Source organism: Pezoporus flaviventris, unplaced genomic scaffold, assembly GCF_033815535.1.
Source record: "Pezoporus flaviventris isolate CSIRO_AGI_PZ_B2104156 unplaced genomic scaffold, CSIRO_AGI_Pfla_v1 ptg000007l, whole genome shotgun sequence".
Classification (NCBI taxonomy): domain Eukaryota; kingdom Metazoa; phylum Chordata; class Aves; order Psittaciformes; family Psittacidae; genus Pezoporus; species Pezoporus flaviventris.
The window spans coordinates 36,920,747-36,942,613 of record NW_026892555.1 but is presented as its reverse complement, the minus strand read 5'-3'; the positions used below and the strand labels follow the sequence as shown (position 1 = coordinate 36,942,613).

The 21,867-nt window shown below is 35.1% G+C and overlaps 1 protein-coding gene across 7 annotated transcripts in view; it reads right to left on the bottom strand.

The window, feature by feature from the left end:
* Positions 1-21,867, bottom strand: part of ASPH (aspartate beta-hydroxylase) — a 111,200-nt gene that overhangs the window by 42,777 nt on the left and 46,556 nt on the right. For 4 of the 7 annotated variants that reach the window (XM_061448394.1, XM_061448397.1, XM_061448398.1 and 1 more), the window contains 9 exons: positions 21,409-21,465; positions 20,869-20,913; positions 19,986-20,021; positions 18,449-18,487; positions 16,685-16,729; positions 16,504-16,545; positions 15,868-15,918; positions 14,835-14,879; positions 5,332-5,373 (listed from right to left, as the gene is read on the bottom strand). In XM_061448394.1, the coding sequence (XP_061304378.1) occupies positions 5,332-5,373; positions 14,835-14,879; positions 15,868-15,918; positions 16,504-16,545; positions 16,685-16,729; positions 18,449-18,487; positions 19,986-20,021; positions 20,869-20,913; positions 21,409-21,465 (402 nt within the window). The remainder of the gene's footprint in view (positions 1-5,331; positions 5,374-14,834; positions 14,880-15,867; positions 15,919-16,503; positions 16,546-16,684; positions 16,730-18,448; positions 18,488-19,985; positions 20,022-20,868; positions 20,914-21,408; positions 21,466-21,867) is intronic. The other 3 variants (XM_061448396.1, XM_061448399.1, XM_061448400.1) reach the window with 3 other exon arrangements.

Here is a 21,867-nt window from a genome sequence, read left to right as displayed (position 1 = left end):
CTGACTGTACAGATGGCCACTGTATATAACACAGTTTGGACACCACACCAGCACATGCATCCACATGCGCATCTTGATCTGGAACCGAGTCCCATCCAGGTTGTTCTCCTCATTCACTGCCATTACTGTTAGATACTAACTCTTACTCCACAGACTGTTTGGAAGCCAATAGTGTGACTAAGGAAATAGTTCATTCCTTCCTTTCAGGACCTGATCTCATAGAAAGTTCAGAGCTGCCAGGAATGTCATCAGAGGAAATCTTGCTCAGGTCTGAAAATCTAGATCAGAATATGCCATCCGCTTTGAGACACGTGGAGATACAGCAGCAAACAGGGACTGGGCAGGGGATGGATAATGAAATATAGAGGCCAAACACAAATGTGTCTCCACTGATTACTAGCTGGCATGTGCATGTGTGAGCTAATATTTTATAGGTGTTAATACTACATGTTCTTACAAAGGAAAAAAACATACACTAAGTTCACAAGAAAAGCTTTTTCTTTTATTTTTTTTCTTTTATTTTTTCATTTAAACACTGGGGGGAAAATATCAAATCAACCAATGCAAAGTACATCTTGTTAAGCTACTGAATTTCTTCCTTGAAACCTTCCAAAAAAAACCAATTTTTAGAAAGGCATTTTCAAGATGAGCTTTCCCAGGGCAAAATATAATTTCAGAAAAGCTACAAGTGATTAAAAGAATGCCTTGTGAAAGCACTCTGAATTACTGGCTCTATTATTAACTTCTGCTCTAAAACCAAAAGGCTAGTAACATTAACAATCAAGTTCGGTAAATCTTCATCTGAAGCAGATCTATATTTTCTTTTAAGTAACTGTCCAGACAAACAGCATCAGGCAAATAATTTTGCAACTTTTATGTTGATTTTATTCACATAATTATAAAGCAAACATGATTTTGGGATGCTTTACAACTTATAATACAAAAAGATATTTCAGGAGATAACAGTCGAGAAATGAAACTTTTCCAAAATTTCTAGACAAATGTCTTCAAATGATCAAATGTCTGTATGTTCCTGTAGAACTGTGCAGAACACAAAGTTTGAAGTCAGTGTAAAATGCCAGGTAAGCCAATTATGTTAATGTGGTAAGTGCATTCAAACCAATATCATGAAGTACCAGGGGAAAAAATGTATGGAAAGTAATAGTGACTGGTACACAGTACATGGCAAAAAATTAATTACATCTGATCATAACTCCAAAACAATACAGAACAAACTGGTAGAAATATTGTAACAAACTTGTAGAAATATTGTATCAGAAATAACTAGTAAGAATACTTCTGTAATGGAGTAAATAAACCCTCTCTAGCCTCTCCTGAAAGGGAGGCTAAGGAAAACTTCATTCTCCTAAAAGAGGAGACACCTTTGACCAAACTGATCAGACATCAGCCTGATATCTCAAAAGAGTTAATAATTTCATTAACAAGCACAGAACAAAAATATTGAATACTATCACAATTATCTTTCATGATAAATACAATTTCTTTATGTCCTACAGTTACACCATGTACTTGGCATTTTAACAGCAAGTTATTTTTAACTGGGTCTCGATACTGTCTACACTGTAAAGACTTCAATTAGTTGTTTTCTGAAAAGATCATTTAAAGAATGGGATACCTTGAACACAACACATAGCATGAACTGATTTTTCCTTATAGACATCCTCCAAACCTCTGATTAAAGGACACATGCACATTTTTGCTCCTGAGCAAAGTAAGTGGGAGGCAACATCACACTGCTACTAAAAGTCTCAGAACAATTAGTGCTTATCTCTGAAAACCACTAAGCACTTCCATACACTTAACACAAATCATCTCTCACTCTTGTGCGTTGCAAAAATTTGGGAGCAGATATTCTACAATTCCGTGATTTGATTCTGACATGATAAGCACTGCCAGGAAGAAGGACACCACAAACAAGTGAGCTTGTTAGCTGATATGCAACTATGGCCAGGAAGAAATCCCAACTGGGACTAGCTAAGGCCATTTTCCACCCATGCTTGCTGCCCTTTTCTCCTCTTCCTCCATCTTTTGCTCTCAGTACTAATACCTTTCCTAAGTCCTCTGCTCCCTTTCTTATGTTCAGAGCCTAGGAAAGTGGTGGAGCGGGAGGGCAAGCTTTACCTGCTGCACTGGAGCTGGCAACTTGGGCCTGTCCCATACATTGATAGTGATGACTGACATCCTGGTTGGTTCAACTCTGAGGTATGGGAAAAAGGGTGCCTTCCACATCAGCTAAATTGTACTGCTTTAATGTTTGGAAACTAATGCTGTAGGATTCAGTCAATGGAGAGGGGCAGTAGACTCCTCAGCGATTATGAGTCCATATTACACAATTGGCATGAGTATTTCTTCTTAAACGTGTCTTTAGTTAAACTTCTAGTTCCTCAGAAATAGCAAGACCATAATATCCCAGTCTCTGAGGGTGTGGGGAGAGAAAATGAGGATAGAATGACACTGCTGCTTTTCTAACAAACCACCTCATAAGTGGGATTTAACTCTTGCGGTTAGTTTTTTTATTCCATTTTGCCTTATAGTATGTTAAGGGAGCTTTCCTGGCAGCTTCCTCTATCTTGCATCTGCAACTACTGGCATTCAAAACAGAAAGCAGCCACAACTCTGGCTTTTAGTTAATTACTTCATAGGCATAAGGATTCAAGATAAACCACAGTCTTCACAGCCACCTTGAGGACAGATGGTTTCTAGTTTTTGCATTGAAAACTACACTGAAACAATCCTGCTGCACTAACTGTAAGCTGTGCTTATGACTAGCAGGTAAGTTTTATTTAAGTTCTAAACTGTAGAGGTCGTAACCATATAATGATGTCTCTGTTTCTCTCACATTGACAGAAGTAGACAAGTGGGGGGTGCCATCTCAAAGCCTGATCTGAAATAAAAATCTTTTTAATGTGATGTGGTCTCACAGCCAAGGCTCCTCCTGCCAGTTCTCCTTCTTAACAAAGGCTCCTCTTGCCAGTTCTCCTTCTTAAACCATCAAATTCTAAGGGAGCCATTTCCAGGGGAGCCATAAGCTTGGTTTTCTAAACCCCCTCCTATCCCTGCTGCAATACAAATTCAGTAATAATGCTCTTGGCAACTTGTGGAAGGGTGCCTTAGAAGACAAAGACAACTAGATAAAGATGATCACTGTCTGTAATATTTCCAATTAATTTTGTGACCTTCTGTTTTACTAATTCCACCCAAACCCTCCCTCAAATACTCCAACCTTCCAAGTTCCAGTTTCAGTTATGGGCTGAAAAACATGTATATGCACATTAGCTGACCAATCACTTCTACCCACAATTCAAGATTTACCCAAGTAATTGTCCTCTCTCCTCATACTAGGCCCATATAGTTACCCAAATTAGTTTCTGAAATTGTGCTGCCTCTCAGTGGGTGCTCAAATGAGAATTTGATGATGATGAAAAACTGTCACTGCCCTGTTGTTTGGGAAGCTCATTAGGTGAGATACAGATAGTGTAAGTGATCCACTTGGTTTATGTGGTTCTATAAATGATAACTTAGAAGATATAAAAACAAGTAATGGCATCTCAACAATTTAAAGCCAGTAGCACTACAATAATTAAAAGATCCTTCTAAACTGTACTGCCAGAACAGGCAATACCTTTATAATCAGCTTATCTGTGGAAGCAATCAGACAATAAAAACTGAGGCATTTTAGGGACTAATAAGGCTGTGGAATCTAATGACTATAATAAATCTTTAGCTGCATTTATTCCAGAACAATTTCCCTTGCAGTAAAAAGTATTCTACAGGGTTTTCTTCTGAAATTACTATTGGTTGGTCAGATGCTGATTGCAAGAAACAATTGTGGAATGATAATTTTATTTTTGGCATGCATTTCCATCATTCACCTCTCCCTTTCATCATGGAATCTTTTGGCTTCATTCAAAGGTTAGAATCAAGCAACCGTTTGACAAGACCGGGAATAAATTTTTTCATTGACTTTCTGTACAAAAATACATGCTAATATTCTGAAGTCCTACACATTTAGTTCAGGATGGTGTTGTGCAGCAGTTTTGGGCTTTGAGAACTACATTTCTATGAAGTACAACATCAGTCATTCTGCCTAGAGCTCGTTTTTGATGCAGGCTACAACTAAATATGTAAGTAAATCAACAGGTAGTATGTATACCCTTAAAAGTAGAGCTTACAAGGGTGGAACTCAGCCCATTCAACTTGATGTGATAATGCTGGAGGTGAGCTAAGCATGTAAGCTCTTCCCATAGCCAGTGGAGCTCTGGATAAGGTTCTCAGTCAAGTTTAGGTGGCAATTCATCTCACCCTACAGCAAAAAAACCCTACATTTAGCCAGAACTGCATATAACCTCCACAGGTTATGCAGGTTACAGGTGTCACTTTGGACATCCTACATATCGTATGAAAAGATAAAGACCTATAGTAAACTGAGGTGAATGTTGACCCTGGTATCAGAATGACACTTGTGGGGCTAATTGTGGAATGACATCATCCTAAGCGTGGCTTATGTATACCTCTGTCCCTGATACAACACAACTGTGTGCTCCAACTTCATTTTCACTTTCATATTTTATCAGTTTTGAAAAGTGAAAATTATTGTAACTACCTATGCTGATATTCAGTGCATGAAAGAAACAACTCATTGCAAAAGAATGATTCTTCCTATTATTATATAAATTCTTTACCAATATAAATGAATATTCAATACATGCCAATATACGCAAAAATCAGATAGACTCTGATCCCAATGAAGGAGATAGTGCAAGCTCCATGCAGTTACAGGGAACACATGGTGCCATCACCGATGTGATTGTAAGGAGAACAAATTCACAAATACTCTTAGCAAAACCTCACTTTTCAACCAAACCTGCCTCTGCGTGTCCCTTAGCCTTCCTGAGTTGACAAGGACTGATTTTAGTGCCACCTCTCTCCCCAGGCTTAGTACAGCAGACAGTGCCGAACCCAGCTTTTTTGGCTGGGCAGCCCAGGTTGCCTCTCACCTACAGATGCAGGAGGAGGCTGGTGACTTCCTGAGTCCTAATCTAGGAGTGTAACACTGAACACTTGACTCCCGAAACAGTAGAAGTTTTTAACAGCAGCCTGTGACAATGTAAGAGGGGAGTATCTTGATGTCAGCTTTGGAAATGTCTATCCACTTACAAAAGCAAACACGCTTTGGATGTTTATTCAACTCCAGTTTATCTACATTGCCCAGGAACAAAGCTTCACTACTATTTGATATGATTTAAATCAATCCTCTCAGAAAGCATGCTTTTGACTTTCAGAAGAACAGAATGTTAGTTTCAGACTTACCTTTTTCTGTTTTGTCTTGTTCAGTTTCTTTTTCACTTTTCCCTAGAATATTAAAAATATTATTTCATTGAAATAAATTTATGTTAATTGTTTATGATAAGAGATACAATAAAATTCAGCTTACATGCAAAATATCACTGGGCCAAAAACTTTTGTATTTTTTGAAGTAACCATAGATTACCGTCTGAACTATATAGTCACATAAAGCTCTTTCTCTACAGACACTTTAAATATTACCTTGTTGCTCCTGTCACAAAAGATTTGATAAACTTTTTCCCCTTAGATATTTGGTAGATTTCGATGATACGCATTAACAACGCAAGCTATTTTGCAGGGAATAAAAAAAACAGTTCAATAAGTAAAAACTCTTGGGACCACTAGTTTACTACATATATTTATGATTAAAATGTACAAAATATTAAAATCATTTGGGAACCCAGGTCGCATTTTCAGAAGTGACTTGGGAACTTGGAAGCTTTGGTCTTGCTTCACCTTTTAAAATAATTTAACCCATGAATACTGTAAGCATCTGAATGCACAGGTAAATATTAACTAAGCACAAGAGTCTGCAGCAAAAGATAGACGACATACTGCTCCAAAATCACATACACTTATATTCTGAAGGTAGTACGAAGACACAGGCTTGTTCTCTCCTCTTTTTCTCCTCTCTCAGCACTTTTTGATCCTGCCCTACTCTGTAACATTTAAAGCATCCTGCCACACAATTCTAATATTCTGTTTCCAGTTTCATCCCAATAAGCTTCCAGTATTTCCTCCCAATAAGCTCAAGTGAAAACACTAAAACAAGAGGTCAGTTGGCTTTTCAGTTATTTTCCTCTCTAACATATACTCTTTAATTTTGAGGTATACTTATATCTAGAAAAAAACATTTTATTTCATTCCTAAGTCAATTAAAGACAGCTTGTCAGGATATTCAATCTTCAGAGCTTTTTAAACCAACTGCTCAGAAGCTTTATATTGTGAATGCACCAGATATAAACACTGAGAACCTTTGCTTTTTTTCCTGGAGAAACTGAGTTATACACACACAAGAAATCAAACTATTTCACGTTCTAATTTGACCCTTTACTACAAGGTGACAACTACTACTACAGAATGTGCGGACAGTACAAATGATTTTTATATTCAGCACAAAGCAGAATAAGTATTAACTTGATTATGATATGGTAAATTAAATAAATACGGCCACATTAAAAGTCATTCACCTCTTCAACTGCATCATAAAATCCAGATTGTAAATTAAACTGAAAGAAATGACAAAAAGATCTATAGAGCCAGTTACATACTATGCGATAACCTGGAGAAGGAATATTATTACTATAATGGTGTATTAACGAAAGCGTGTTTCAGTACTTGCTAAAATATTGGCTTGGTTATTTTTGCTTGTTTTTTGTTTGTTTGTGGTTTTTTTTCTCATATACCACACAAAACATAAAATGGCCATGTCCATCTGTATGGCATCAGAAATACAGTATTTTTAAAAAGAGCAATAATGCAGCTCCAGATGAAACACAATGGTTTATATACTCGTATTTCTACTATTTTTACCAACTAAAAGCACATGAACAACTCAGGATAGTAAACCGTTATATAACATGCTACTTAGCCATCCATTTTCTCTGAACCTTTTGCCTTATCAGCAACAGTTGATATTCTCACCTGACATCTCCTCTTTAATTCCCTCTACTCAGTGACCATCTTCCACCCATCTTGGGCAATCATGTTATTTCTGCAACTTCTCTTCCATCACAGGAAGAACGAGGTATGAACTAATCACTCTATAGCCTGCTCCTACCTCCCATTTCTTGCCTAGCTTCACATTTCCTTACTGAGGCTCACACAACATATAACCCTACAGTTCTCTACACCTATCTATGCACTAGGATCTATTCTCCAAATTCTCAGACTTTTTTCAAACTGTATTCTGCTAAATTAGCATCTGCTATTTCTGACAAAGGTTTAAAAATATGCTCTCTCAAAGATATGATAGTAAGTATCATATAATCTTGATACAGGGATATGATAGTAAACCTTGAGACTACTTTGTCATTAACTTAAACAAAAAAAATTTCCTAGCTCTTCAAACCACTCTCATCCATTACTCAACTTCTGTTTCCAGCAAAATAAATCTAGTTCAAGATCAGACAAAATTGTTTTAACCAATCTCTACAGTCTAGGACTGCTATCACTGGGTAACGTATGCACCAGGTATTCCTAAGAAGGTTTCTATTATAAAGAATAAATTTATCTTTCATATAACAGTATGTCTATAAATATTTGTGAGTGCATGTAACCATGACCCAAATGATTAGCCAACTGAAAATAGTTTCAGACCTTGTAGCAAGAAACCAAATCAACACTGTAAGTGTACAATACAATTTGTTATTTAAATGTACATAATTTTTGAAACTCAAAATTACATAATGATATTCAGTAAAAATATGATATTTTCCAGTCTCTTTCCTATATTTAATCTTATCAATTTACTTCTTAGAAAGAATAGGGTCATGATACAATACCTTTCCTATCACTAAGAATGAGAAAGTCACTTAAATTTTCAATATTAAAATTAAACTTTAGTATTTTATTTAAATTTGCTTTCCTTATTGATTTCTTTCTGTAATTTTCAGAATCCAAGATTTCACAAATTCAGTGAGATATAGCAAGAAGCAATGTAGCAATGTGAAAACAAAGATGAAATCTTTTTCCTTTTCTTGAACTACTGTTCTTTATTCAGCAGCATTTCATCATAAAAATATGGAGGTGCTTGAAAACTGAAAAGATTAGGAAATACTTTTGCTTTAAACCAAAGAACTGCAAAGACATAACGTCCTTGCTAGAGTTCTGTTTTAAATTTTGGACCATAACCCAGAATACTTCTCTATGAAAGGTAGATATCATACTTCCCACACACATTTATGGCTGTTAAAGACCACTATCTCATCCTTTTTAGTTACAAATAGAAATTATATATCATGGGCAAAACTCAGGCCAAACTGGTTGCAAAAAGAAGAAACACAATACAATTATTGAAGACACAGACCTTAAAGAAATGCCCATTTCCTTCACACAATACCATCCAGAAAAAAATTTCTTCTACTTGCTACATTTCTTTCTCCTTCTAAATAATCTCTCAAATATATTTTTAAACATTCCAAATTGTAACTTTGAAAAATAATAATGTTCATTGTAGATGGGGCAAGTATTTATCCCCATAATTAACATCTACCACATTTTAGAAAAAATAATGACACTAGAAAGACAAATAGATTCTTCTGTGTTTTATTGCAGCCAAACATTAAAACAGATTAAATATACACTTTTTAATAGTTCACTTGACCTTGCTCAGCTTGGCATATTTTTGTAAACATGAAGCACATAAAATCACATACCCAGTTACAAAATACTTAGAAGTTGATCACAGCATAATATATTCTCACAGTCCCATAATTCTACAAACAGGCTGCCACTGTTTTATATAAGTCTTCCATATACCATTCTAAAATTATTCCCAAGCTTCCTGACAGAATATGGCTTTGTAAAAATTATTGCTCTGCAATTCACAATCACAGGTAATTTTACCAGAATATCCCATCCCAAACCACATCACAGTCTAAGAGTATTATTGCTTTCCTGAAAAGTCTAAAGAAACCACTTTGGGACATCTGTGTTTGTTGATCAGAGGTACCACTCACTTAAGTGGAGTCTTACTGAAACGCCAAACAAAAAAAGGCAAGCATATATGATGCCCCTTTCACTATAAACGTTAGCAACTAAAAACCTGACTTCAAAACAGTACTATGGAAGTTTAAAATTTCCCTGTCAAACAAAAGGCAACCACCTTTAGGGTTACCAAACTGATTTTATTTTATCCTTCAAAATTTATCTTATTTCTTCTAACCTCCTATTTCAGGCTTAGCAATTTCCTAAAATCACAGCAATCATTCCTGAGCCAAAAAGGAACACATGCAAAATGGCAACAACAACAAAAAAAAAAGGCTTTGTAATTGTGGAACAGCAGCACAGAACAGGTAAAAAGTACACCTGTTATGTTAAAATTCTAAATCACTTGAAGTCTAAATATCAGACGTACCATTTACAAGAGCATTTATGATGTTAGGTCTTAAATTTTGATATCCTGTTTTCTTAAGGTTGAATTTTCAATTTTTTTAAATAGATTTTACAAGTTGTATTTAAGCAAATTTGACTTAAAATAATTCACTGTATAGAAAGCTTACTAAATTCAGCATTATTTCTTATTATTTTTATTATTCTACTGAATTCAACTTGATTCCAGCAACTCAGTTTCACTGCAATGTACAGACTCCCTGCCAAGCTATTACGCAGTTTCTATACATTTGTGCTTTAAAAACCAAATGTTAATAAATAAAAGGTTTGAATTCACACATAGAAGTTTTCTGAAAAAAGTAATTTAGTAAACTGCCTTTTTACTACCATGAATTAAACACACACATTTTGTACCTTATTAGACTATTTTAAAAATACCTGAAATTCATGTAGTGTAACTTTTGACATAACATCAGTGCAAAGAGATGCAACTCAAACTTCACAGCATAGTGTGTGCCTGATTTGTGTTTTCACTAAAATGCAGTTAGGTTGTATGCTATATCAGCAGTTGTAAGACATCTAAGAATTCATAATATTATATGTCTCATGTGACCAAACTGCTCTGTACATACTGTATGAATCCACAACAAAAGATATATACTAAAATCTGGAAAAAAAAAAGTGTACTTGCTGCTGCATTATAAATAGATTATTAACAATTGCTTGAACAGCACATCAGAAATGTAGCTCAAAGTTGCAACTCCATCACAAACACAGAAGAAAAATAATGAATTCACTAAACTTGACCAAGGGGGGAGAGGGGAGAAATCAGACAGGAATGTAAATTAAACATTCAAGTGTTAAAAAAACCTTACTAAAATGACAGTTGGCTAAAACCCATTTACAGTATCTTAGTGTTCATTCTCCAAACCCTGAACTGCTTGGTAATTACATCATAAGATCTATTACAACCATCTGCTCCCCTTTTGTAGCGTATGGTTAGGGCTGGTCCTCCTGATGTAGGGACTTTTCTTTTGAAGCTTTAAGTATCTGAAAAAATAAGGGGAAATCTATATTAAAGGACCAACCAAAACACAACTTACTCTAGAACAACCACAGAAAAAAAAAATCTTAAACTTAAATGCTAAAAAATGCAACTTTGTATCAGATTAGTTAATTTGAAAAAGCTACCATTTCTAGGAGCTATCATAATGAATATGCACAAAGTTGCTAGGTAAGGTGGGAAATATAAACTTTGAAATATTTACCTAAGCAGTAACTTTTTTCCTCAATATATGGCACTTCATATACCTTGTAAAGGAAATCTAGGCCATGGCACAAATACATTAAACTCACTAGGGGTTTTTTATGTCAAGGACACTCAAAATGGGAAAAAAGGAGCCAGGGAATGAGGAAGGGTCAAAGTTCTAAAGCGGAAACTTTTCTACAGGTAAAGGATTTCAGCAGTAAAATAAATGTAGATGAAGTGGGAAGGGGGTGGTGGAACAAACCTTAGATATTTTAAATCTGAACATTTACGAGAGGGATCAAAATACTCTAAGACAGAGAGAGTAAAAATATCCCCAAACCTATAATATGACTCCCTTAAAATAGGTCTTCAGCAAGTAACCCCTCCTGCCAGTATAAAACAGGATTAGCAAAAAATCTTAAATAGGAAATATTTCAAGCTGACCTCTCATACCACTTAAGTGCATTAGTTTACAAGAATACAGTCTACAACTACTTCAAATAGCCTCCTGCTGCAAAGAAATACGGGTAATTGTTTTAGAAGTAAACTTAAAGAATTGGAAAACCGTACCTACAGATACCTAAGGATGCAGTTGCCTACTGTATTTATTTTGTGCTATGCCCTGAAGTCAGCAAAAAATTTCAATTGCATTCTGGCATATTCAAGTCCCACACCCAATCTCCTCACTGGGGATATGAGAATGTTCCTCATAACTAAATTCATCCTATCTCCTGTTTTCTTTCCAAAACAAGTAAGATCCTATGTTTCAGATAAAATCAAACAACAGCTTCTAACGTGATAAAAACTGGTGCCGTCATGCTTCAAACAAAGTTGTACGTATTTAAATTACTGAAGAATAAGAACTCTACAGTGGTATTTCTGAATATCCTTTATGCTGCCTGAAGATATGCTTATTATATAAACAGCTAAAACCTTTCATATATGTAAAAAGCATATATATATGCATATAAACATTTTCTTCATTCAGAAGAGAGTTCTCAACTGTCTCTAGTACAATGAACTTTACTAGTATTATTGCTGACGTAACAGGAAATACTAGCTTTGAATATCTGAGAAATGAAATCACATGAACAAAAAAAGGACTTCTGTTAACAAAACCCTCATACTGAATCCTCCATCACAAATAATAATGAAAATACCAAAGTAATAAATATGAATTTTGCAGTCTAAGAGGAATATGTGAGAATAATGTTGCCTTCAAACTGAATTTTTCACATCCAAAAAAGGCAGATAAACAACTAATAGCAGGAAAACATAATAACAGTAGTAAAATTTTTATTCCTGATTAGTAGTTTAATTACATCTCCTGCTTCTTTTCTTAATTTTCAGAGATGCTATTTGAATTTTACTTTATGTGCCAAAACAATGAGCTTTTTACATAAACTGATAAACAATGATTCTTCTGCCTTCAAAGTGGTTCCCACATAACTACACAAAGTACTAAAGATTCTTGAGTATGTCAGCACACTGTCGCAGATTTTATGCTGATCAAATTATTTTCGTTTTCTACTTGCTAAACAAAGAATCACATACACGGTACTACATCTAGTAGTTATTTTGTGTTTAATAACTGAATAAACAGCCTGCAGAAGAGAAGGCTCAGGGGAGACCATATAGCAGCCTTCCAGTACCTAAAGTGGGACCTACAAGTAATCTGGAGAGGGACTTTTTACAAGGGCATTTAATGACAGAACAAGGAGGAATGGCTTTAAGCTGATAGAGGGGAGACTTAGATGACAACAGGAAGAAATTCTTTACTGTGAGGGTGGCGAGATACCAGTACAGGTTGCTCAGAGAAGTTGTGGATGCCCCATCCCTGGAAGTGCTCAAGGCCAGGCTGAACAGGGCTTTGAGCAACCTAATCTAGTGAGAGACGTCCCTGCCCATGGCAGGGGGAGTCGTAACTAAATGAACTACATGGTCCCTGCCAACCCAAACCATTCCATGATTCTGTGACTGATTCTTTCACTTCTTCCTCATGAAGGGAAAAAAGAAAAAAAATAATCAAATCTAAAAAACCCTTTCAAAAGGATCAGAAATATATACTATTTCAGAGTAATACAAGTTATTTTTTTATTCTAATCATGTCTGAAAACAGTAAGGAATCTCTTTGTATCACAATACAATAAAAGGAGAGTGGATAATTAGGTTCAATTTCACCACCTTATTTGAAAGTCCATCTACAATCAAAGGGGTGACCTGTTGTACTCTGCACTGGTGAGGCTGCACCTTGAACACTGTATTCAGTTTTGGGCCCCTCAGTACAGGAAAGACATTTTGGTGCTGGAGGAGGACCAGACAAGGGCAACGGAGCTGGTGAAGGGTCTAGAGCACAAGTCTTATAAGAAGCAGCTGAGGGAACTGGGGTTGTTTAGACTGCAGAAAAGGAGGCTCAGGGGAAACAATATCACTTTCTACAACTACCTGAAAGGAGGCTGTAGTAAGGTGGCAGTTGGTTGAGTCACCATGTCTGGAGGTATTTAAAAGACATGTACACACAATGCTTAAGGACATGGTTTATTAGTGGACTTGGCAGTGTTAGGTTTATGGTTGGACTGAACGATCTTTGTGGTATTTTCCAGCCTAAATGACTCTATGAATCTAAACGGAATATTTGGAAAACCATCCACTACTGTACAATACACTGAAGTTTTTATGGTGAAGGTAGGAAATGCATTTACTGCTGCAAGACCAAGCTGTAAATTGTAGCCTAAAAAGTGGTAAGAACATGGTCCACAAAAACACAAATTAAAGATTTCAAGTTGATACCTAGATTCTGAATTTAGCTTTAAAATAGTGTATATAAGTCAAGAGATCATTTCAACATCTTCATATCAATACAACTGACACTGCAGAGCAACCCACTACTGAAACTTTGCAACTGTCCTGTAATGCCCTGTAACGAACTTTTTGTTGTTTTAAGCAGCACCATTTTCTGCCAAAACACCTTTTCTTCTTCTACACTTTCAACTTAAAGCACAACAAATCACCTGAACTTTTTGCCTTTGCTGCCATAGGTAACTACTGCTTGCTCCCATGCCAAATATAAGCTTTGATTAAAAATGTTTCTTATTAATTATGAAACATTTTTTTAGAGAGTGCATCTATTAATACCTGTGGCTTCAAACATTTCAACACACACCATGTTAAGATAAAAAGGTTAGAAAGACCTCACAGCACAGTTATATACTGACATGAGCATTTCAGATCACCCCAGTTAAGGTTTACCATGTAAATTAAAACATGAATTAAACCATGCCTCAAATCTGTTCTGGGCAAACACAAAGGCCTCCTATGTTTTTTCACTTCTTTGGCTATTTTTGGCATGCCCAAGAACCTGCAAGGAAAAGCAAAACCCCACAGAACTACCTGGCACCACATCACACAAGAGCTTCTGCATATTGCAAAGATTGACTAAGCCAGAAAGGTGCTCAAGCTAATGAGAACAGAACAGAAATATACTTGTCAGGGCTCTTGGATTGCAGCTTCTGTGATATCTCAGCCCAGAGATACAACTCATTGTTCCACTCAACACAACTGCAAAAAGAACTAGCAACTTAGAACAATTATCTCCAAAAAGCAGACGAAATGTAGCAATACAATCTTCAAATTCAGAAGCAATCTGTCTAATCTAAAATGGTTTGGTAAACTATGTGCTTACTACTGTCAAGGCACAGATGGAAAAGCTGGAAGTACTCTTGTTTTTAAAATCAGTTATGTCAAGAAAAATGTGATGGCATGACAAACAGTCCTGTTTCCAGATCAGTGCCCACAGAATGTGCCACAGTCAGACTTCACTGGATCTGACTGGTACATAGAGAAGTAACAGTATCACCACCATCAGTTACTCTGGGAAGGAAATACACACATATTTTGAGACCCAAAGTTTTCTGTTTCCCTATGCAGTAAGAGTAATCTCTTCTGTCTGAAGTTTCATTTGGAATGCTTCCATATAACCTGGAACTATCATCAGCATTTATCCAGTATAAGATAAAAACTATTGCCTCAAAAACAGGAGAGAACTTTAAATGACAGTACTGATGTTCTTCCACTCCCTTCCAAGATGTAATTTATTTACAAACTTTTTATATAGTTATAGCTACATTTCTTTGGGGAAAACAACAAGCATATAAGATAAACTTACCCACTAGATTGTCATTTGAATAATCCTCCGCTTGAACAGGAACTTCTGCAAGTCAAAAGCATAAAAACAACTCAAACTGGACATTCACTAAATATTTACAAAACGATCATTTTCTCCCTTATGCTCAAAACACCTATCAAGACTACTCTGTAATACTTTTGCAGAAGTGGGATGCAAATCTTCCTCAGCTGAATTTTTTCAGGGGAAAGATTAATACTTAAGTAAGCCAATGAGTTTCAAAAAAGATACTTTAAAATTCTGAAAGTAAACTATTCAAAGCACAAATCTCCTCCAGTTTCACATGCTATCACAGTAAGGGCTTAGAAAACATTCATATACTTATTATGTCCTCAGCTCTAACTGTGAAATACTTGACTTCAAAATTCAGTTCTTTCTTTCCATATGTATGTTTAAATTAGACATGTCATATGTCACTGAGTGCCATTACTGCTGAAAAACTAAAGGTTAAACATAGCTCCCTGTTCATGCATAGAGGGAGTCAGAGAAAAGAATTTGCAATAGCCAGGAGGCTGGCTGTAGTTAATAAGAATCAAAGAGAGGAAAATATATTCGCTGACTTCATAAGCCCATAAATTAAGTGCTCAAAACTGGAGAGACATCCCATTTTATTTCTAACATATACTGTCTTTCATGAGTATACAGTACTGACTAGCTGGTAGAAAACACAGCATAGCAAAGAAATCTTTGATTTCATATGATGTAATATGACCATTTTAATCAATGTAAGTTAAGTTTTTCTGAACTGGGAGCACTCTCAACTTCTAAAACTGATGAGTGTGCTCATCAGTAAGCCACTAAAATATTACCATTAAAAAAACCAAGACCTTAGATTCCAACACCACAGTTATGGTTCCTTTAAAAAAGAAACTGCAGGAAAACTTACGGTATTTCTAGCATAACTGCAATAAAAATATTTTTATTGCAGCACAGACTTCCACTCTATCACACCTATTACTCTAAATTAACATTTTTTTTCTAAGTAACAAACTCATGCAAAAGATAATACACAAACCTGATGCCTCTGGTTCAGTGGCCACAAGATCTTCTGTATGCTCACTTTCTACTGTTGGAAAGAAAATTAAGTGTTGAAAGCTACACACAGTATGTTTACAATTTTGTTTTTGTTTCCCACCAGCCACCCAATCAATTTAATATCAAACAAAAATGAAGACTTAAACTGCAGAACACCTAACTACGGTAAGAGTAGAAAGAAGGTACTGAATGCATTTCATGTCCATAAGTTTAGCTACTCTTTGTTATTAACATCCATTCCTATTACACCCCCAAAGGGATTCTGGCTAAAACTGTTGGTTGTGTGAAACAATATTTTTTTTTACCCATTTAATTATAGTAGTGCACATTTTTCAAATGGATAACCTAAATAAACATAGCATCCACCCTTGCCCCATCCCTGGAATTGTTCAAAATCAGGGGATGGGGCTTTGAGCAACTAGGTCTAGGGAAAGATGTTGTTACCCATGGCGAGGGAGTTAGACCAGATGATCTTTAAATGCCCTTTCCAACCCAAACCATACTGTGAATCTATATAGCACATTTTTCTGCTTTTTCATTTGCTTGTTTTTTTTTTAATTTTATTAATAATTAAGTGGAAGAACTTCCCCCCCCCCCCCAAACTAAAACCTCATACCTGACAGGTCTTTACCAATATCAAAATCTTCTGATATTTCATCTATAAAAGACAGTATAAAAACACAAATGAAAAATTACATGTGTTTTTTTGTTCATTTGCTTTTACAGTTACAGATTTCAAAATTATTTCAAAATTGTTTCATCAAAAAACTTTAAGATAACAATTACAAAATACATACCTGGCTCTGTGGCTTCATTCACCTCCTCCAGAAGGTCCTCAACAGCTAAGAACATGTTCAATTCAGAGCAATTATGAATTCAAACCCTCAACTGATGAAACTTTCATACAACACAGAAGAACAGAGCTAGCAAACAGGCATGTTTAACTATGAACAATAAACTGCTATAAACAAACAGGATCTTCAATGAAACTGAGGTGAAAAAAACCCAAACAAGTTACTTTTTAGATTTCCTTCCCTGTTTCACTGAAGAACTGCTGCATTCATTAGATACCCTCTGAACAAATGTTGTTTGTATTAAGACACAGTAACTTTAAAACCTGAAATTTTGAAAACACTTCATCTTTCTAAGCATGATCAGTAATCCAAATTTTACCTTTTGCAGCATCAACTCCATCTGCTATACATTAAAAACGATTTAAAAAAAAAAAAAAAAAAGCCCTCTATAAACTTCCCCTTTAAAAGGCTTTCTTATATTTAATAAACATGCAATTCCCTGGTAAATCCTACTTTCCTTCCCGAAGGACAATGAGCAAGTTCTTCAACTTAAAGTTATGGATTCCATAGAAAGATAAATTATTTTAATTTTTATTTGAATATGGCACCTTCTAACTCATTTAACTGTCCTCTTAAACTTCTGAGCCCAAAGGTAACAAAACAGGTTTGTGTTAGGTATGTAAAATTTACTTAAAGAATTTCTTGACTTCATTCTAAACTAAACAATCATATCTTTTTCAATCAGCAGTTTAAGAAGACTGAGACTGTAGTGACAGGACAAGAGGTAATGGGTTAAAACTTAAAACAGGGGAAGTTTAGATTGGATATAAGGAAGAAATTCTTTACTGTAAGGGTGGTGAGGCACTGGAATGGGTTGCCCAAGGAAGTTGGGAATGCTCCATACCTGGTGGTGTTCAAGGCCAGGTTAGACACAGCCTTGGGTGACACAGTTTAGTGCGAGGTGTCCCTGCCCATGGCAGGGGGGTTGGAACTAGATGATCTTAAGGTCCTTTCCAACCCTAACTATTCTATGATTTTATGATTCTAAGACTGTCTTAAAAAAAAAAGAGCTGTTATTTCAAGACCACAAAGCATACAGGACCCAGAGAGAGCACTGCAGACAAGTAATTTTTAAATTGCTTCTGCTTATTACACAAAGGTAGTAGCAAAAAGTATGCATCAAAGCAGACCTAGTATTGACAGCCTTCAAATTTCAAATCACCTTAAGTACCAGTTACAGGGTTATGAGCAAAGCTCATGGCAGGCAGCATGTTGAGTGTCTAAGCAGAACTACTGTGTCCCAAATGTCCATAAAAAGCCTCACATACGAGCTTTGTTTCATCTGAGATCTTAGAGATGAGTCCTTAAGAATGGCATATTAAAAGAAGGTGTCTAAGTTCATAGTTAAAACCCTAACTTTGTATCTACACAGACTGTAATGAACCTGTGGTATAACTGGCAATATATCATGATTGAAGATCACACAGATTACGTATTTCAATACATATATATAAATAACAGGATTATTTTAATGATTTTTATGGTAACTCAACTGAAATACTTCTCTGACTTCAAACCAATTTATATTCCACTAACATTTCTTTAGGAGGTTTTTCTACTTTAACTACATAGGAAACAAAGATTTTTCTAATATGCTCCTTATATATAAATACACAGAGATGATGGATGCGTGTTGGAATAAACACACACCCTGCCCACACACATATATATAAATGTATATATGTGTGTGTGTATGTATATGTATACCTGTATCTTCAGCCTCAGTCTGCTCTTCATGTTTTGGTTCTGAAAGGAAAAAAAAAATAAAGTTTGAGTGCCCACTGTGCAGAGTATCCTACAAATTTGTTTTTTAAGCATCCCGTTCATTACTGCTAAATGCAAAGCTCTCAAAGACTTTCTCTAGTTTGGGGGCCTGAATAGCTATAAGAACCCTCACTGGAGATTGAAAATTCTATACAAAACCCAAATATCAAATTTGAACATAATGCTGAAATTTGAAGCATTTCTATCTACACAGATGAAATACGGGAAAAAAAAAAAGAGCTATAATTCTGTACAGTTATAAAATCCACCCAGACTCCTAATCTTTGAGTAAAGAGCCAGTCTAATTTTTGTAATTCTGAAGAAATAAGTTAAGAATATGCATTATTTTACTTCAGCTAGTATCTGAAAATAGACAAATGCTATTCACTAACAGTCTGAATTTTCAATATAAGTATTGTGAATTTTAGAACTGAAGATGTTCAATGTTCATCCAATGTTTTGGACAATTTCATTATTGCAAAAGGTACTAACTCTCATATGAAAAAATTATTTACATGAGATTTTTTTTAAATACTAAAAAAGTATGAATTACAAAATAGAGTGATTCACTGTTATTGTGCGGGATCACCACAAGAAACTGCAGAATAGGCAATGATTTTGGAACTAATTCTATGAAAAACTGATGCAGATTACTTTGGGAACCTCCATGAACATCTTACTATTAAAGCAGGTATAGGTAACACTTCTTAGGGGCAGGAACCATTTGAGCATTCTCTGTTCATGTCACTACATATGAAGGAGCACGGAAAGTAAAGATTAGAAGTGGTGCTTCTCATTCATATATAGGTGTGAGAAACAAGAAGTGATTCCTGATTAGGAACCAATTGTAAAATAAGTATCTCCTGGAAAGGAGAGTAAACCATTAGCCCATGGAAAAAGCCAGGTCTGTTTTACTTTTCCATTCTATTGAACAGACGCATTTCACCAAGGCCACCATAGCTGAGGCAAATAATTCTTTTCTGTAGACTGAGAAAAACTTGCACTAAGAGCTTAAATACACCTTTGGGCCACTCAAAGTCCTACAATGGGATTTTGACTTCTAGCCGAAAGCTGGATGTCAGAATTTCCTTCCTGATGGCAAAGAATAAACCTGAAGGTTTTCTGTCTGAAATATTCTGAAGTTAAGAATCTATGTCCTTTGCTCAGATTACATAAACGTAAAAAATAAACGAGTACTACCATTCTATGTTGAAGACTTGACATGTCTATGTATGCTAAAAAGAGGACATAGTTGTACATACTATGTATGTACATACATACTCTACAAGTGTATACTCTACACTTGATTTAGTGCTATAAACTGTTTACAGGGGATTTGAACATAAAACCCCCTAAAACCTTAACTTCAAACTTGCAAAGTAATGTGACAGCATAGAAAATTTAAAGACAAAGCAATTTTACTTTCTTATTAATTAAAGACTTGATACTATCTTTTCACAAAATATAGCAGTTGTCTTACCATGGTCTTCATTATAATTGCTGTGCACTTTATCTTCTGTTTAAAAAAGAAAACAAAACACCCCCCCCCCAAAAAAATGTAAAAATTCACTGAAATTTAAGACATGAAACACACACAAATAATAATCTATGGTTTATTCAGACCAAATATGATAATCAAAACTATAGTATTTTATACTGTATTAAAGTTATTAAGAGTTCAAAAAAGGTGAAGATTTCTAAAAGACCTTGTAGGAAGAACTGAAGCATTTTCCGGCATCATGAGAAAGACTTAAAAAGATAAAACACTATGAGCAGGCTTTTCTTACACAGTTCATGAACTCATCTACAAATTACCTAGAATTCAGAATGGAAATACTCTAAGATTGTATCTATATACAGAAAACTTCTACAATTTTAGAATCCTCCTGTTATGATTCATTTTCTTTTTACAAACTTTTTTTTTTTTCTTCTTCAGATACTACCTTTTTCCTGACACTTATCATACCAACTTCAACATCATTGGTAAACTCAAAATATTGTTTACCCACAGAAACATTTCTATGCAATTTGAATTACAAACTGGAAATCTAACCCTTAAAATGCAATTCTGCCCACTACGATGACATTACAGTAATATTTGTGAAGGTCTTCGTTATTTTTTCAGAATGGAAATAGAAATACAGATGTAGTAACTCACTACGGAACTGATACTATCTATGAGCTCCAGGAGTTTGGTTTTCTTTGTTTGGGGTTTTAATTTTTTTTTTTTATATATTTTTGGTGGTTTTTTGTTTGGTGGTTTTTTGTTTTTTTTTTATTTTGGTTTGGTTTTTTGTTCGTCTTGGTTTGGGGACCACATTCAATAAAACTTCAATAAAAAGAAATAAGACTTTGGAGTGTACCTGCGTAATGTTCCACAGCATCTTCTAGCATTAACTCAGAGTGACCTTAAATAAAAATATTTAATATTTCATATTCCAATCAAATTTTCATGCAACAACTAAATAGCACAAGAGAAGTTTAAAAGATCACATATTTAGCTCAAGAATAACAGAACTAAACTTAATGAGTTAATATTACAGTGGTTTACTTGAAAGTGACAGCTGGACTGTAAAACACGTTCAAGAAGCTACACTGTAAGTAACACAATATAGTAAGGTCCATGATATCTGTATTTACAAGTAGGTCTTTGATAATCCATTGATTAGACAGTAAGATTCCTCACAGAACAAGATATTTATGTATTTCTGAATTGCATTTGTAACGGTAACTCACAAATGTAACAGTAACGTAGAAAAAAAAAAATCAGGCTTATTTGAAACTAACAAAAATTGAAAATAAAACTGTGATGAAACAGTCAATATGACATTACTTCAAAGCATGTTTAAAAATATAAGCACAAGTCATTACATTGTCACCTGAAGCCATGAAAATTTACAAACCTGGAGCTTCTGGATCACTTAAGGTATTTTCCACATCCATACTATATTCATGTGAAACTGTAAATTAAATATGAAAAAAAGTATTGTTAAAATAAAATCAATTATTTTAACTTGCATCCATAATGCGTCTGTCGATAGCTTACAAACCTTACAAACACTTGCAACTTGACACACAGCAATCTAATGGAAGGTGTTGGGCCACTCTGTTTTAGCCATCTGTATGAAAACTAGATCCACAAGAACCATTACCCTCCCTCAATTTTTTAATAATTATTTTAAGAAGAATTAAAAAAAGGTAATCTTCCCCTATCCTCAAAGCTCTAAAGAAGCTTCTTTACTGATGCCCAGGAGGACCTATTGGTGATGATCTACAGAAGACAAAAGCCAGAAATCAGACCTTGAGAAACATGTACGTTCACTGCTGGCATCAGAGATCTAAAGCAATTTACCTTTTTTTTG